At 41.5% G+C, this 17,735-nt stretch overlaps 2 protein-coding genes and 1 long non-coding RNA gene across 13 annotated transcripts in view; 2 read left to right on the top strand and 1 right to left on the bottom strand.

Moving 5' to 3' along the window:
• The window catches only part of zgc:154075 (uncharacterized protein LOC556929 homolog), a 10,236-nt gene extending 8,813 nt beyond the window's left edge, over positions 1–1,423 (top strand). For all 6 annotated transcript variants that reach the window (XM_061783729.1, XM_061783749.1, XM_061783740.1 and 3 more), the window contains one exon: positions 1–1,423. This exon is cut by the window's left edge and continues 892 nt beyond it. The gene's annotated coding sequence lies outside the window, so the exon portion shown is untranslated.
• LOC133483078 (A-kinase anchor protein 9-like) lies at positions 224–14,348 on the bottom strand. Of its 6 annotated transcripts, XM_061783667.1 has the most exons (16): positions 14,190–14,345; positions 13,984–14,123; positions 12,104–12,169; positions 11,362–11,461; positions 11,049–11,238; positions 10,855–10,971; positions 10,658–10,771; positions 10,437–10,504; positions 5,465–5,634; positions 5,114–5,227; positions 4,940–5,022; positions 4,024–4,192; positions 1,917–2,095; positions 1,689–1,792; positions 566–648; positions 224–471 (listed from the first exon to the last, which is right to left on the bottom strand). In XM_061783667.1, exons 3-15 carry the CDS (start codon positions 12,141–12,143, stop codon positions 570–572), a joined length of 1,527 nt encoding a protein of 508 aa, XP_061639651.1. In that variant the 5' UTR covers positions 12,144–12,169; positions 13,984–14,123; positions 14,190–14,345; the 3' UTR covers positions 224–471; positions 566–569. The 6 variants fall into 6 exon arrangements, 5 of the variants coding, with proteins under 5 accessions (XP_061639651.1, XP_061639661.1, XP_061639671.1 ...); XR_009790015.1 differs by lacking the exon at positions 224–471 and having other exon boundaries at positions 1,921–2,095; XM_061783677.1 differs by lacking the exon at positions 13,984–14,123 and having other exon boundaries at positions 224–648; positions 14,190–14,348.
• LOC133483119 (uncharacterized) lies at positions 14,082–16,650 on the top strand. Its single transcript, XR_009790029.1, has 2 exons — positions 14,082–14,219; positions 14,992–16,650. It is a non-coding gene; the product is annotated as an uncharacterized LOC133483119 (long non-coding RNA).
• The last annotated feature ends 1,085 nt before the right edge of the window (positions 16,651–17,735 follow it).

Genomic DNA, 17,735 nt, shown 5'->3' on the forward strand with positions numbered 1-17,735 from the left:
TGGTCAGGCTAAAAATGGTTCTAAATTGATATCTAAAACAGCTACCCATGTAAACATGTATTTATAACCAACTGTTTTTCTTTAGTTCCACTGACTTCCATTCTGCTTGAACTTGAGACTGTAACTACAACCCTCACAACACAATGTATGTAAATGTGTTATCTACAAGTTGGAAGCCCAGAGACAGACTTTTTCACAGTCCACACTTTTTTGCTGTGACGGGCCATTGCTGGTAGCGCAATTCAGGAGAAGCAGGTCATCTGGGGCCTGGTGTAAAAAATTGCATAGGATCCACATTAAAAGTAGACATGTGTAGGAAAGCTGCAGTAGTCCACATAAAAACATCTCCACATCAGGACCAGCCCACTTTTTGCCATCATCCATGGCCAATGCAGAGTAGCTCATTAATGTTGATGCATATACTATGCACAACACAGACCCCTGGTCCCCCTGTCTTTGTTCTCTTTGAGTCTGAGGACAAAATAGGGGAATAGTTATATCTGTAACCAAACCCAATCAAAAATAGAATAAGCTTTCCTGTCACTGCTCTTCTCCATACACTCACCCACTTATGGGCTGCTGTGGGAAGCTATCCTCTCATTTGCTCCCTTGCTTCCGGAACGACTGCCTTTCCGGGCTTTGTCCTCACTGCATATCACATAATATTTCAATTCATACATTTGCTTCCCCTTGAAAATGATCAATAAGCAAATATTTGACAGACTTTAGATAAATATATTGGGGTGCCTAAAATGCAATAAAGCATTTGGAGAGAAAGAAAAGGATTTGGTCTGCTCTTTACATGAACGTTACAACAGCTTCCACTCTTCTGGAGAGACTGTCGGAATGTTTGTCTTTGGTTTACATACAGTCTTATTCCAAAATAAACACACAACACCCTGTAATGACAACATGAAAAAAATTCACAGCCTTTGCTCAATACTGTTTATGCAACTTTGACTACATTTACAGCCTCAAGTCTTTATGAATATGAGGTGTGGTATTGTTGTTGAGCTTCTGTGGTAATTTCCATGCTAGTCTTTCGCCTTTATGCATTCAGCAAGTGCTGGGCAATATGGTCTTAAGGTCTCGATTTTTTTTTTTCTTCACAAAAATGCGATTAATTGTCAACTTTAGTTTATTTTTCCCCCCTTCACTTATATTAAAAGCAAATGAGTATATGACATTATTCAAATCAAGTGTTGTACTTTTTATTCATTCTGAAATTTGCTTTATTTTTCCTGATACCATTTTTTCCCCCAAAAGCATGACCTAAAAACAACTCCCACAGAAATAATAGAAATCTTTGATTTTCTTTACACATAATGTGAAAATATGTGTTTCCTCTGGGAAAAATTTCTTTTCAGTCAAAATGTATTTAAACTGATTTAACATGAATAAAATTAACTGTCAAACTGCATAACTCAGCTGGTGCATACTGTATGTCTAACGCTGCACCTCCTCCAGCTCTGTCAATCTTTTTTCATGTAAAGTTGTACAGGTGAGGCAAGGAAACCTCTGCAAAATACGTGCAGCTTAGAAGCACACGCCTGGTGTCAAAAGTTTCGAACTTTTAGGGTGTTTTCAGCTGTAGTTGTTTCTCAACATTTGTCCATATACTAATGTTGAAAGTAATTGTTCCTTGGGTGTCACGTCTGATCGAGATTTAAGGAAGTAATAAGACCTACTCAGGTGGCGGGGTTGAAGCTGCGGTGGACAGGTTGGCTGCTTGGGCGTTCCCTTTCCCCCGCAGTTGATCCGCTATGGAACCAAAGCCGTCACTAGCGAGGTCCTGATGGTGAGAAAGCACAGTAATATTCATTAATGAGTGCTGTCGACATCTACTAACTTGAAACTACAATAAGTACACCAGACAATGTGTACAAGTAGACATGTCTGCTGACAAGTACACATACACACTGTGTTAAGCTCTCCTGAAAGAGAATGATGGACTGCAGATTTAGGAGACCATTGACTTTTTCTTCCACCAGCTTCAAGCACGCTGTCATGTGCTCATCCAGGGCTCTGTCATAAGTGCTCAATGTACTGGACATGTCAGTACCTTCATAGCTGATGTCAAGTAATGTTTGGACACCTGGAAAATAACAAGGGTATGATTAACTGATGGATTATGTGTAATGAAATGTCCAAAGAATCAGAGAGGAGAGCATTGTTATATACTTTAGTCAACAATTTTCCATCAATCCATTTTCTATATTGCTTGTCCTCACTGGCATTGCTGGTGAGCTGGACTTTTTTATATACTGATGCCTTGAGATACGAGTGTCTGGACTCGAGATACGAGCCATCACTTGGCCAATGTTTTGTCTTGAGATACGAGCAAATATTTTAGATACTCTATATTGCCAAAATTATTCGCTCACCTAGATTTTAGTGATATCCCATTCTAAATCCATGTGGTTTAATATGATGTTGGTCTATCCTTTGCATTTATAACAGTTTCAACTCTTGTTTGAAGGCTTTCAGCAAGGTTTAGGAGTGGGTTTATGGGGATTTTTGCTCATTCTTCCACGACCATATTTGTGAGGTCACACACTGATGTTGGACAAGGAAGGCCTGGCTCATTATTCACTCGAAATCAACCCAAAGGTGTTCTATCGGGTTGAGGGCAGGACTCTATACAGGCCAGTTAAGTTCATCCATACCAAATTCTGTCTTCCATGTCTTTATGGACCTTGCTTTGTGCACTGGTGCAAAGACATGTTGGAACAGAAAGGGGTAATCCCCAAACGGTTTGACTGTCCAAAATCTCTTGGTATGTTAAAGCATTCAGAGTTCCTTTCACTGGAGCTCAAGGGCAAATATTTTTGACATTTCCAACTTTGTGAGAAGAGTTTGGAGATGACCCCTTCCTGTTCCAACATGACTGTGCATCAGTGCACAAATCAAGGTTCATAATGGATGAGAGAATTTGATATGGATGAACTTGACTGGTCTGCACAATCCTGACCTCCACCCTATAGAAGAGTTTTGGATGAAATAAAGTGGAGGCCTTCTCGTCCAACATCAGTGTGTAACCTCACAAATGAGCATCTGGAAAAAGGGTAATAAATTCCCATAAACACTCTCCTAAACCTTGTGAAAAACCTTACATGAAGACATTAAGCTGTTATTACACCATATTAAACCGTATGGATTAAGAATGGGATGTCACTTAAATTCAGATCTGAGTCAAGGCAGGTGAGTGAATACATTTGGCAATATTGCGTACGAGTTCGTGTCAAACCACCACCACTAGATGGCGGCAGCAAACTTTGCAACATCCGAACACCACCAATTCACAGTGGTTTCCTTGCAGTGGAAGGACAACATCAATTGGTGGCAGTAATGCCTCCTTTAAGGTGGTTTACCAGCCGCCAATAGACCGCACAAATCATCCATCCATCCATCCATTTTCTGAGCCCCTTCTCCTCGCTAGGGTCGCGGGCGTGCTGGAGCCTATCCCAGCTGTCATCGGGCAGGAGGCGGGGTACACCCTGAGCTGGTTGCCAGCCAATCGCAGGGCACACCGCACAAATCAGTGATGGAAAATACATTAGGTACAGTCATGCACAATAGAAAATATAATGCTTCTCATAGTGCCCAGAGGCTGATAGAAATTCCATCCATCCATCCATTTTCTGAGCCGCTTCTCCTCACTAGGGTCGCGGGCGTGCTGGAGCCTATCCCAGCTGTCATCGGGCAGGAGGCGGGGTACACCCTGAACTGGTTGCCAGCCAATCGCAGGGCACATAGAAACTAACAACCATTCGCACTCACAGTCACACCTACGGGCAATTTAGAGTCTCCAATTAATGCATGTTTTTGGGATGTGGGAGGAAACCGGAGTGCCCGGAGAAAACCCACGCAGGCACGGGGAGAACATGCAAACTCCACACAGGCGGGGACGAGGATTGAACCCCGCACCTCAGAACTGTGAGGCTGACGCTCTAACCAGTCGGCCACCGTGCCGCCCTGATAGAAATTGTTCAGGTAATTGGATGCTCGGTCGCTATGCTGTACCTTTTTTAAGGTGATCTAGGATATTTTGAAGGAAGTCAATTCGCTTTTCGAATCCACACAGCTGCTCCTCAATAGTGTCTTGCTTGGTGGAAATGGCTGCCTGAAGAGCTTGGCGGTCCTGAGCCTGCTGTTTCTGCTCAGTGACAAAGAGTTCGCTCTCCTTGTAAAGCTTCGGATGGGAAGAAACCACACCGTCAAGTCACATGAGAACTGAACTGAACTTGTACATCGATGTCTTAAACACAAGCGGCAGCAGGCAAATGGTGCTCAAGTAACTGTCCTTTTGCCCTGAACCAAAAAAGTGCCCTTTTTTCTGCAGCGCATTTTTTTTCATTCATCAATATTCACACATACGGACAATTTGGAGTCTTCAATTAACCTACCGTGCATGTTTTTGGAATGTGAGAGGAAATCCGAGTACCCGGAGAAAACCGATGCAGGCACGGGGAGAACATGCAAACTCCACACAGGCAGGCATTTGAACACGGGACGTCAGATCTGTGAGGCAGTTGTGCTAATCAGTCATCCACTGTACTGCCTCATTCATCAATATTTAAAAGAAAATGTACCCTCTCTGTCATCAATTTTACCCAAAGTATTCTTAAATGTAACGAGCATTATGGAGATTTGTACAAATGTTACCACCTTGCTCCCAAGCCCCCTCCTTCCAAAAACCTCTCAATTGAACAGGGGTGTGTTTACTTTTTATATCCACTGGAGCCACCCTTCACCTTCTTTGTTAATAGTTGAATTATTGAAGGTGTTGATTGTGTTAATAGGATATAAATGCACAAGTTACATACATACTACTGTTTTTTCTTAATTATATGAATATTTTTTGTGATGGGGTGCCCTTTTTTTGGCTAGAGCGCCTGCCCCCAAAAAATGTCTGAGTGATTGCCTGTGTGGCACTAACCTGAGTGATCTGCTGTTTAAGGTCCTCAACATTCCAGTGCTGATAGTTGACAAAGCTCAGTAAAGAATAGTTCTCCTCCTCCACTGATGAATAGAAAACCACAAAATACTTCTCAGGAAAATTACAATTTTATCATTGTGACCATTGTTAAATCATTCTTGAATTTTGACCTACTTCCTAAGAAGTTTGCTACCAGCGTGTTCAGCTCATTCTCTCCCGTCTCTATTAGGATTTTCCTGATGGTATCTTCCAGATGGGTCAACTTCTGCAGCTGCTCCAGCAGGTCCTCTGTGGGCATTTTTAAGAGTATTTACCCTCAGACTTATAGTATGTTGAAAAGGAAAGCACAAAAGCTCTGCACAGACAGGAATGGTTTGTGAGAAGGTCTTCAATGTGTTTTTTTCTGGGCTTATGTGGGAGGATTTTTAACCAAGAGTATTGTGTTTATGGTTCTACTAGACTAATGCATATTCTCTTGCAGTATATGTATTCAAAATCTATTTCTTTAACCAAATAAAGATTCACCTTTGTTGTGATCACTGCCCTCGTCGCCGGCGTTCTTCACGTTTACCATAGCCTCAAGGTTGCAGTGCGTGGCAATTTCATGCTCTAAGTTGGTTGTCGTTTGAGTGTACTGAGCTTCGAACTGAGCCCTCTGTTCCTTCAGCTTCTTCTGCTTTACCTGGATTGCAACGCTAGGTGTCGCCATATCAGTTAGTGAACAGTACAACGCTTCAACATCAAATAATAAGAACGAAAAACGAAAGTATCTATTTCTTTTTTTCATCCATTCATCGGATCGCAGGTGAGCTGGAGCTAATCTCAGCTGACTGTGGGCGAGAAGGGATACACCCTGAACTGGTCGCCAGTCAATCGCACATACAGTATAGACCAGGTGTGTCAGACGAACAGCCAGCGGACCAGAACCGGACTGTCAGGGGATCCAATCGCTGGCCCATGGGGATGATTTTTGCAAAGTGTCAAACTTAAGAGAGCACTATAACTGCAATTTTTCAATATAAGTAACTGTTGTTGATAATTTTGTCCACTGGAGGGCTTACTAAGGCTACATTTTTATTTCTGAAAATGTATACCTACTGCAGAAATATTGAAGGACACTCAATATCGCAAAATATCTGTCAGCAGCTTCAGTTCAAAAGAGGTTGGTTTGGTGGAACACTTTTGTTCTGTTTACTTCTGCATTTACAAGGCAGGGGGATAATTACACCCTTTTTCTGAATGGCTCCCACTTCAGTTTGCATGGTGTGGTAACTCAGTTGAGGTTGTCAAAATTTTCCGATATATGTGTACATTTATCTAACTGCATTTGTAGAGCTTTACAAGTTGTTTTAAAAATGGTACATATGTAGATCCACTGTGATTTGGAGATTGCACGTGTGCCAGGGTAAATGGAAAAAAATATTCCTCATATAGTTGAAATAGCACTCATTTTTGTTCCAAAATCTCAGATTGCTTGTATGATTTGCAACATGATATGCCACAAGATAATAATAACCGTGATTATTTTCAGAATGTACTTATACAGTGCTGTGAAAAAATATTGGTCCCCTTCTCAAATTCTTATATTTTTGCATTGTCATGGTCTGTGTTTTGGTTTGGGTTGTGTTTAGTTTTGTTCCGTGTTTTCCTGTGTTCCATGTTTGTCGTGTGCTCATTTGGTTGTTGTGTCCACCTGTTCTCGTCTACCTTGTGTCGACCAATCAGCTCTCTACAGCCACTCGTGTCTTGTCCAGGTGTTCCTCTTTGTCTCGTCAATCTGTTTGTATTTAGTTCCCTGGTTTCTTTCGGTTCATTGTCGTTGTCACGTGTCTTTGCAGTATGTCATTGTCTCTGTCTGTGCCATGTCATAGTCGCTAGTTGTTGCTCAGTTATTTCATCAGTCATAGTCGCTAGTTGTTGCTCAGTTATTTCATCAGTCATGTCTTGTTTCTTGTTTTAGGTTTACTCAAGTGTTTCTTTGTTACTTTGTGTTTAGATTTTGGATTCTTAATTTAGCATTTAGACTTTTTCATGATCCTTGTTTTCCTTTGTTTTTGGAATTAAATATAATTTTTTATATACTCCTGCACTACTGCGTTGCCTCCCTGCTTCCCTGCACTTGGGTCCTCCATATTCTTGCCTTGCCTTCCTCGCCTTCGAACAAACCCCAAACGTGACATGCATAGTTTCCCCACTTTGTTTTAGATCATCAAAAAATTTAAATATCAGACAAACCCAAGTGAACTTAAAATGCTGTTTTTAAATGGTGATTTCATTTGTTAAGGGAATTTTTTTTTCAAAGGCTACCTGGCCCTGTGTGAAAAATAAAAATAGCCTCTCTTGGCTCAGTAAAGGTTGGTGTTCATGACACAACAATAAGGAAGAGACTGGGCAAAAACGGCATCCATGGCACAGTTCCAAGGCAAAAACCACTCCTGAACATAAAGGCTCGCCTTACTTTTGGAAAAAAGAAATCAAAAAACATTGAATGATTCCCAAGACTTTTGGAAGAATATAAGTAGTGTGATGGTCTTGGGCTGCATTTCTCCTTCAGAGCCTGGACAACTTGCTGTGATTGATGGAACTACAAATTCCACTCTTTCACAGAAAATCCTGAAGGAGAATGTTCAGCCATCAGTTTGTGACCTCAAGATGAAGCGCACTTTGGTTCTGCAGCAGGATAACGATCCAAAACACAGCAGCAAGTCAACTTCTGAATGTCTTAAAAAAACAAAAAGAAGCTTTTGAAGTGGACTAGTCAAAGTAAAGACTTGAATCTAATTGAAATGTAGTGGGAGGACCTTAAAAAGGCCATTCATGCTCAAAAACCCTCTGTTGTTGCTGAATTAAAACAATTCTGCAAGGAAGAGTGGGCCAAAATATCTCCACAGAGATGTGAAAAACTCATTGTCAGTTATAGAAAAAGCTTAATTTCAGTTGTTGCTGCTGAGGATAGCCCAACCAGTTATTAGGTTTAAGGGGCCATTCCTTTTTCACACAGGGCCAGGTAACCTCTAATTTTTTTTCCCTCAGTAAATGAAATCACCATTTAAAAACAGTATTTTAAGATCACTTAGGTTATATTTGTCTGATATTTATATTTGTTTGATGATCTTAAACACTAAAGTGGGGAAACTATGCAAAAATATAAGAATTTGAGGATACCAATACTTTTTCACGGCACTGTAATTATTTGCCACAAATATAATGGTCTGGCCCATCCATCCATCCATTTTCTGAGCTGCTTCTCCTCACTAGGATCGCGGGCGTGCTGGAGCCTATCCCAGCTGTCATCGGGCAGGAGGCGGGGTACACCCTGAACTGGTTGCCAGCCAATCGCAGGGCACATACAAACAAACAACCATTCGCACTCACAGTCACACCTACGGGCAATTTAGAGTCTCCAATTAATGCATGTTTTTGGGATGTGGGAGGAAAACCCATGCAGGCACGGGGAGAACATGCAAACTCCACACAGGCGGGGCCGGGGATTGAACCCAGGTCCTCAGAACTGTGAGGCTGACGCTCTAACCAGTCGTCCACCGTGCCGCTGGTCTGGCCCACTTCAATCAATTTCGGGTGAGTTCGACACATTTGGCCTATAGACAATATACTCATTTACTGCTAGGGACAATTTAGAGTAGCAATGTAACAAGTGGTTGCCATCTCTGTGGAATAAAAAAAAAATTTTTTTTTTAAAACATTTAAAAATGGAATGAGCACTTCGAACCCCTCTAAAATCCTCCATAAATAAATTCATCAAAAGATTTTTGATTGGGCACGGTGGCCGACTGGTTAGAGCGTCAGCCTCACAGTTCTGAGGACCCGGGTTCAATCCCCGGTCCCGCCTGTGTGGAGTTTGCATGTTCTCCCCGTGCCTGCGTGGGTTTTCTCCGGGCACTCCGGTTTCCTCCCACATCCCAAAAACATGCATGAATTGGAGACTCTAAATTTCCCGTAGGCATGACTGTGAGTGCGAATGGTTGTTTGTTCCTATGTGCCCTGCGATTGGCTGGCAACCAGTTCAGGGTGTACCCCGCCTCCTGCCCGATGACAGCTGGGATAGGCTCCAGCACGCCCGCGACCCTTGTGGGGAGAAGCGGCTCAGAAAATGGATGGATGGATGGATGGATTTTTGATTGCTGAACCATATGACCTATTCTACTGCCCCCACTGCTCTTTTCACCAATAATATTCCATTTGCACTGTGAAAGTCAAGTTTTTAGGACAAATTACATCATTAGAAACGTCACGGAAATTATGATGCGTCGACGTCTCAGAATTTCAGCCTGTGTGAGCGACTGTTGGATCCGTAACTGAAACTTGTCAGGCAATTGGAAAAGTGGTTGAGGACCGTCGAAGAAATATCTTTAGAAATAATTAAGTTCTACTGTTTTACTCTAATTTGAAGGCGTTTTTTGACCAGATTTTCTATAGGCGATATCACACAAAAATACAACTCATGTACCCTCACATAATGGTTATGGTGGTTCAACGGTTAGAGGCTTAACAAACAGAGGTGGGTAGGAACGCACTACATTCTCTCCGTTACCTTTACTCAAGTAGCATTTTGGATAAATTGTACTTGTCAGACTTTTAGTACAGCATACCTTTTACTTTTACTCGAGTATGTTAAGAAACAGTACTTTTACTCTGTTACAATGATCTACATGCCGCTCGGTGCTTTTATTCATCAATTATTGCTTTTTTTTTTTGTGTGCGATCTGTTTCGACTACGACTTACGCAGTGGGCGCTGTTTGCGCCAATGCAATGTAACCTCTAGCGACATTTAACTCTAGTTCACCAATCAAACGACACAAGACAGTCACATGACTGCACACAATGTCTACTGTTGGGCTTCACGGTCATAAGGTATAAACACTAGATACGCTAGCCGGGCTACACGACGTGCTTATGTGGCGGCCATGTTGGGAAGGTCGTCAATCCCATAGAAGGCAATCGTGCGTGGTTTTCAAGCATTGTATTATTTGCCTGGCACTGTCTGCCCAAATGTGAATATTCCAGCCCACTTCTAAGTCGAGAAAACAGTTTGCGGTGAGTTTCAGATGTTTTTGTTGTTCTCTTGGCTGTGCGTAGTAGCTCACATTAGCCCTATTTTATGGTCATAAGTAACTGTAAAACATGCATCTTTTGGGGTACGTGCTAATCTCGCTCACACACACACACGCACCCACCCACCCACACACACACAAACTGTACATTCACTTTTTATTTACGTAGTTATAGTTTAGTTTTTGTTGTATTTTATTTGACGTTCATGCTGACAAATCAGAAGTTACTCACCATTTACTCAGTACTTGAGTAGTTTTTTTCACTGAGTACTTTCTTACTCTTAAGTAATTTTCGGGAGGTCTAGTTTTTACCTTTACTTGAGTCATAATACTTTCATGTAACAGTACTCTTACTTGAGTACAATATTTGGCTACTCTACCCACCTCTGATAACAAATATATTGAGACGTAAAGAGGTGTTCACCTGGCATTGTTGGCTTTAGTACACATAGCACTCAAGTCAGAAATTTCCTTGCGAATGGCTTGCAGCTCCTGGAGAAGACAACACAAACCACATCAAATGTTTGCTAATCGCATCATTTCCCCCAAAACACTGCAAATTATCTTTCTATTTCAAGGTACAGTGCTCAACATAATTGCCCCATGTATTTTATCTAACCATTTCAACGGGAGCATCCAACAGACCTTTTTCAGCTGAAGCTGAATTTGCAGGAACTCATTCTTCTCCATCTCCAGAATTTCTAGTTCCTTCCTTAATTGGTCATTCCTGATTGTCAGCTCATTGAAGCATATGTGACCCTTTAAGAAACGTGACTAGTTTCAGCTTCGATCATCTGCCATGAATGCCATGCTCACTAATGGATGCTAGATGAAGCACGGACCTTGTACAGTTTGTCCTCTTTTGACAAGATATCCTTTATGGAGTTGTCTTCACATTTTGTATTATGCGGTGCAGTCCCCCCCCTCTGTGCCACCAGCTTCCGCTCCCATTCTAAAATCTAAAAAGCCAACGGTAGGGTGTTCACATGACACTCTGAAGCAAGTCAAGCAAGAGTTTTAGCACAACAGTTCTCACCTGCTTTTTAAAAGACACCAGTTTGGTTTTGTTTGTTCGTAGCTCCTCCTCTATTCTCTCCTCGCTGGACAAAAGGTTATTGAGATCTTGAGAAGCATTAACTTCTTTTTTTTGGTTACAACTACTCTGAGCGATGGTGAGGATGTGTAATAGTTCTTCATGTTCAGTCTGGAGTCTTTCAATCTCCCTGCTGCTCACACAAGGACAAAGACAAATAGATTTGCACTTCAAGCCAACAGGACAGAACTTTTATGTTTTAGTGGGATATGGACAGGACAAGGAACAAGGATCGATTTACAAAAAACAAACAAACCTGTCTTTCAGCAGGAGGCTTTGAATTTTTTCATCATAAGCCTGTTTGTCTTTTATAGCTTGGCGATATTGTAGCTTTAGTTTGTGCAGGTCATTTTCAGCTGCATTTAAAAACAAGAATGTAAATCAATCATACGCAATAATTGTACATAATTAGGTTTGTGTGAGATAGACGAGGGTAAAACTGTCAGATACTAATGGTACAATCCACAATAATGTCCCCAATAGTTTTATATTTTTTCAGGCCTAAAATAAACACCTTTGCATCTATCCACCCATCTTCCGTTTTCCATTTATCCTCACTAGGGTTGCAGGTGAACTTGAGCCTATCCAAGCGAGAGGCGGGGTACACCCTGAACTGGTCGCCAGCCAATCACAGGGCACACAGACAAACAACCATTTACACTCACACTTAAGAATAATTTAGAGTCTTCAATTAACCTAACATGCATTTTTTTTAATGTGGGAGGAAACCAGAGTAACTGGAGAAAATCCACACAAGCACGGGGAGAACATGGAAACTCAACACAGGCAGGCCGCAGCCCAAATTCGGACCCTCACCCTCGGAACTGAGGCGGATGTGCTAACCACTGGTCCAACCAACCAATGTTTCCATGTGAGTAGGATCAGTTAAACACTTAAGCATTGTTGTTGGTCCAGTGTGTCAAAGGTTTGTATTCGATCTGGCATCTTGTTTTTAGTAATGGGAACCACAAAATCCCACCTTGTGTGATGTCACTTACGATTTTCCTCCTGTGATCGACCTCGGGCAGACCGTTTCATGTTTCATGTGAGAGCTTGCCTCCAGTCTGAAAAAGAACACAGCAGTTGGCTGCATTAAAGTATTTCTTCAAAATGATTGTTCCTTTGCGTGACTACTCCTTATAATTGTGTGCAGTAAGTAAAGTTGATCACTTTTCAAAGGGGCAAAGTTAAATTATGTCCCAGTAATTATTTCAGATTACGTGGCAAGATCTACAAAAATACTACTTTTTATTTACACGATGTGCATGTACAGTGAATTCATTGTTTGAATGTTACTGCACAATATGTGACTAGATTATTAGTACATTTCATGATTTAAATGTATTTAATGCCTCTCAAATTACAATGTGCAATAGAATTACACTGGTATGCATGCATATTATACATTATCAGCAGATGTTTAATACATTTTAGATATTGGATCCATCCATCCATTTTCTATACCGCTTATCCTCATTAGGGTCACAGGTGGGTTGGAGCCTATCCCAGTCGACTTCGGGCGAGAGGCAATGTACACCATGGACTGGTCGCCAGCCAATCGCAGGGCACATATAGACAAACAAAAAGTCACACTCACATTCACACCTCAGTAAGGACAATTTAAAGTTGTCAATGAACCTAACATGCATGTTAATGGAATGTAGGAAGAAACCCATGCGAGCACGAAGCGATGACATCCAAAATCCACACAGGAAGGTCGGATACCAGATTCGAACCCCCAACCTCAGGACAGTAAGATGAATGTGACATACACTCGTGCCACCCACTGGATGTATAATAATTCATCAATGTCATTATAGGAGGTCTGTTATAAACGTTCCAGGACTGATGTCACAAAAGATATAATTCAAATCCAACTATTTTCCCATTCACTGTGGGCGAGCTGGACGATCAGCACATCTACATAGAGATCTTGTGATGTTTGCTTCATTCAGTGGATGAGAAGAGTTGAGACTTGTGGCAGGACAACACACCTACTCACAATGCAATGAGCGCCCGTCAGTTCCTGGCCAAGAAGAACATTACTGTGCTGGAGCGACCTCCCTACTCCCCTGACCTGGATTCTTGTTATTTTTTTTCTTGTTCCCAAGCTCAATGGGGTTGTCAAGGAAACAAGATGGCCGTGACAACGGAGCTGCGGAGAATCTCGGAGGAATAACTTCCAATTCAAAAAAGCTTGGCAGAGAAGGGTGGTCGAATGCGTAAGACAGCAGTGGGATTACCGAAGGGGAAGCTTGGTAGTAATATATTTTTTGTGGCAACAGACCTCGTACATCATTCAAAATACTTCCCACTTTGCCCTAATTGTCCACACAGAGACGGTGGAACATTTAACCTTAAATTACCCCAGGTCGACGACTGGTTTCAGAATTAAAAAAATAAATAAATAAATATAATAATAAATGCCCACAACCCTCGTGAGGATAAGCGGCTCTGAAAATGGATGGATGGATAATAATAAATTCCCAAAATTCCAAAGATACTGTAACCCCCACCACCCACCCCCTCCCCAATTTCAATGTTGTTCCGCCACCCCTGCTCCACATAATACTGGAGCATAATTAGACTATTACTTACCATATGCCAACATTTTAATCTTGTTTTCATTTCATTCACATGAGATAAAAAAATATTTTTACTCTTTTCTCAATGCTGCCCTTTTGTTTGTTTCCACTTTCTTGGTTTTACTATCTATCCATCCATCCATCCATCCATCCATCCAACTAGCACAATCTTTGCCACAAAAGTCTCTGGGTGATAGTAACCGTATCCATGCATTATCGAACAGTATTACATTTAATTTTAAAAGTTTAGTGTAATTAATAATGGAGCGTGGGGGTGGAGAGTTGGGTTAAACCTGATAATGCTGCTTTGTCTCCCCCTGCAGGTTAGCTCAGGTTGCTAGCTCACGTAGCATCACGTACAACAGTCCGCTGAGTGCACGTCCGCCTCGTCATTGTAGTGACGTCAAGCAAACGTGAAGCTAACGGGGGTCGTCTTTGGGAAAGAAAACGAAAGCATTTCTAGTTTCTAGTTATCGTCTGGCTCTCGAAGGCGGGTTACCTTCATGTTGGCTCAGGTCGTACGTCGACGGTAAGTGAAGGTTGACAACAAACGCGGTCGTCACATCAAAGCTCGGTTTGCCAATGTCGTTACGTCGCCCCACTGTGCACTCACTTCCGTGTTTATTACACAGCCCGTGGCACTGTGATACAGAGCACGGAGGGGATGACGAATCGTTCACTTTCTTACATTTACCACGCAGTAATAAAAATATCGCCTACTTCCTTTCTTTCTTTTTCTTTCTTTCTTTCTTTCTTTCTTTCTTTCTTTTTTTCTTTCTTTCTTTCTTTCTTTCATTTTCTTTCTTTCTTTCTTTTTTTCTTTCTTTCTTTCTTTCTTTCTTTATTTATTTCTTTCCGTCTTTCTTTCTTTCTCTCGGTATCCTACTACTTCTCATTTCGCAGTAACGGATTTCCGGCACTTTACGGAAAACTACAGTGTATGGACGCGATTAACTGTTATTATCCTTGGTTTCCAAGATCAATCCAACGATATCCTCCTTTTGATGGACAGGTAGTTTGAAATTTTCAGTAACATATTTCTTTATTTATATCTGTATCTATTGTAGGAGGGATTTTTTTTTAAATTCTGCTTGGTTTTGGTAATGGTAAATATAATAAAATAATAATGATGTTGTATGCACATAGGCTACTGCAATTAGTTACACAAATAGGAAGAGTACAATGATTGAATTACACAAGTCAGTGGCAATCACAGGTACTAATGATCATTCCATTGCGAAGAAAGATTGTGTCAGGTCTTAAAAGAGATTGGGGGTCTGAGATTGTGTGTTTTGGGGCAGGATGTGTTTGTTTGCAGGAGCAGGGGTTGAGGAGTCCTCTGTGCCCCATTCATACATGTGATGATGTCACCGGGAAGACGCACGTGGGGCAAAACGGCACAGGATAAAAGAGGAAAGCAAGACGATGATCGTCAGTCTCCAGCTGCAGCCGAACTGGCTGCAGACTCTGTTCTCTAGATTGTTACTTTTTAAAACTTTTTCCATGCTTTGATTCTATTCTTTGTCATTTTTATGTTAGTTAATATATCAGGGATCACAAATCTGACCAAGCACTATGGCAGATCATTTCTCTCTTGTTATCTATCTTTAGAAGAATAAGAATAAGAAGAATCATCTTTTATTGTCATGAACATGCATGCATGCACGCACACGAAATTTGTTCTCTGCATTTAACCCATCACAGTGAAAACATACACATACACACTGGAGCAGGGGGCAGCTGAAGCGCCCGGGGAGATTTCTGGCTCTCACAGACCTGTAACTTCTTCTTTGAGAATCTCCTGTCCTCCACTCGTTACCTGTGGCACCTGTTTGAACTCGTCAGTATAAAAGACACCTGTCCACAACCTCAACTAGTCACACTCCAAACGCCACTATGGCCAAGACCAAAGAGCTGTCAAAGGACACCAGAAACAAAATTGTACACCTGCACCAGGCTGGGAAGACTGAATCTGCAATAGGTAAGCAGCTTGGTGTGAAGAAATCAACTGTGGGAGCAATTATTAGAAAATGGAAGACATACAAGAGCACTGATAATCTCCCTTGATCTGGGGCTCCATGCAAAATCTCACCCCGTGGGGTCAAAATGATCAGAAGAACGGTGAGCAAAAATCCCAGAACCACACGGGGGAGCTAGTGAATGACCTGCAGAGAGCTGGGACTAATGTAACACACTATTCCGCCAGCGGCTCAAATCTTGCAGTGCCAGACGTGACCCCCTACTTAAGCCAGTACATGTGCAGGCCTGTCTGCAGTTTGCTAGAGAGCATTTGATCCAGAAGAGGATTGGGTGAATGTCATATGATCAGATGAAACTAAAATAGAACTTTTTGGTTAAAAACTCAACTTGCTGTGTTTGGAGAAGAAAGAATGCTGAGTTGCATCCAAAGAACACCATACCTACTGTGAAGCGTGGGGGTGGAAACATCATGCTTTGGGGCTTTTTTTCTGCAAAGGGACCAGGTCGACTGATCCGTGAAAAGGAAAGAATGAATGAGGCCATGTATTGTGAGATTTTCAGTGAAAACCTTCTTCCATAAGCAAGGGCATTGAAGACGTGGCTGGGTCTTTCAGCATGACAGTGATCCCAAACACACCGCCCAGGCAACGAAGGACTGGCTTCGTAAGAAGCAGTTCAAGGTCCTGGAGTGGCCTAGCCAGTCTCCAGATCGTAACCCCATAGAAAATATTTGGAGGGAGTTGAAAGTCTGTGTTGCCCAGCGACAGACCCAAAACATCATCGCTCTAGAGGAGATCTGCATGGACAAATGGGCCAAAACACCAGCAACAGTGTGTGAAAACCTTGTGGAGACTTACAGAAAATGTTTGATCTCTGTCATTGCCAACAAAGGGTGTATAACAAAGTATTGAGGTGAACTTTTGTCATTGACTAAATACTTATTTTCCACCATAATTTGCTAATAAATTATTTAAAAATCAGATGGTGATATTCTGTGTTTTTTTTCTCATTTTGTCTCTCATAGGTGGATTATACCTATGATAAAGATTACAGGCCTCATCTTTTTAAGTGGGAGAACTTGCACAATTGGTGGCTGACTAAACACTTTTTTGCGCCACTGTAGTTATGTTACTGAAATGTTCATTGGATAGAGGTTCAGAACACGAATTGAGCCCTAGTTTGTACAAATCTGATAAGGATTAAGGATTTTCTGCCACTTCTTATTTCACAAATTGGCCCAAGTATACTTGTCCCAGAAATCAATGTTAACGATTAGGAAACGTGTGAGTGAAACCTTGTCTATTTAGTAGAAAAATGCACGCATCTTATTAGTTGAGATGAAAATGTGATGTTTAAACAGGCCATTTTCAGATTTTTCTATGGCGGCGTCTACTCGAGCCATCTTGTTCTGGGCCACACTGAGACCAAGCGCATCGTCACATTTACTTCAAACTTCACAGACAACAAGGATTCTAATGGTTCATCGCATGCATTACTTTGCGCGAAGCAATGAGAACATTTTGTTGGATCTCTGTAAATCCAAGTGGACAGCGAAATGGAAAGAAAATGGCGGCAGGTTTTGTGGATTTAGTAACACACCTAGTAACCGTGGGAACGTTTCCTTTTCAATTGCCCTCAGATGAAAATATAAACAACGTCATACTGTTAGTTAGTTACCTGACTATTGTTGCCCATGAGGTTGATGCAAAACCCAAAAATTGTCATAAATTGCTGTTCGTTACGTGGTATTGTAAATTGTATGCCAAGGAGATGCAATTTCTTAACTTTAACTTTCCATCTTTGATGAACTATGAGTTTGAAATACAGTTTAATTAAATATAATGCACTGCATATAAAACTTGGAATATATACCGTAGTTTAAAAATGTAAATAATACAAAAATAGGATACTTTTTAGAACAGGCTCCGCAGGTCTACAGTGGCAAGAAGGGTGTGTAGCACAATGATGTCATGATTTGAATCACCAAACTTTGACCCTATGCCAAGTGTAGGATTACACTACACTGTCCTCCACTCGAGTATGATAGACATACATATAACCTACA

The sequence above is a fragment of the Phyllopteryx taeniolatus genome, chromosome 1 (assembly GCF_024500385.1).
Source record: "Phyllopteryx taeniolatus isolate TA_2022b chromosome 1, UOR_Ptae_1.2, whole genome shotgun sequence".
NCBI classification, from domain to species: Eukaryota; Metazoa; Chordata; class Actinopteri; order Syngnathiformes; family Syngnathidae; genus Phyllopteryx; species Phyllopteryx taeniolatus.

Bases quoted from the DNA above. Each gene is read 5' to 3' on its own strand.
- LOC133483078 (XM_061783677.1), bottom strand. From the start codon at position 12,143: ATGAAACGGTCTGCCCGAGGTCGATCACAGGAGGAAAATC. The intron at 1,793-1,916 runs GTATGTGTACTT...TCTCACCATCAG, and splicing joins AGGAGAGCTTAACACAGTGT to GACCTCGCTAGTGACGGCTT. The intron at 649-1,688 runs GTAGGTCTTATT...TGTGATATGCAG, and splicing joins GCTTCAACCCCGCCACCTGA to TGAGGACAAAGCCCGGAAAG.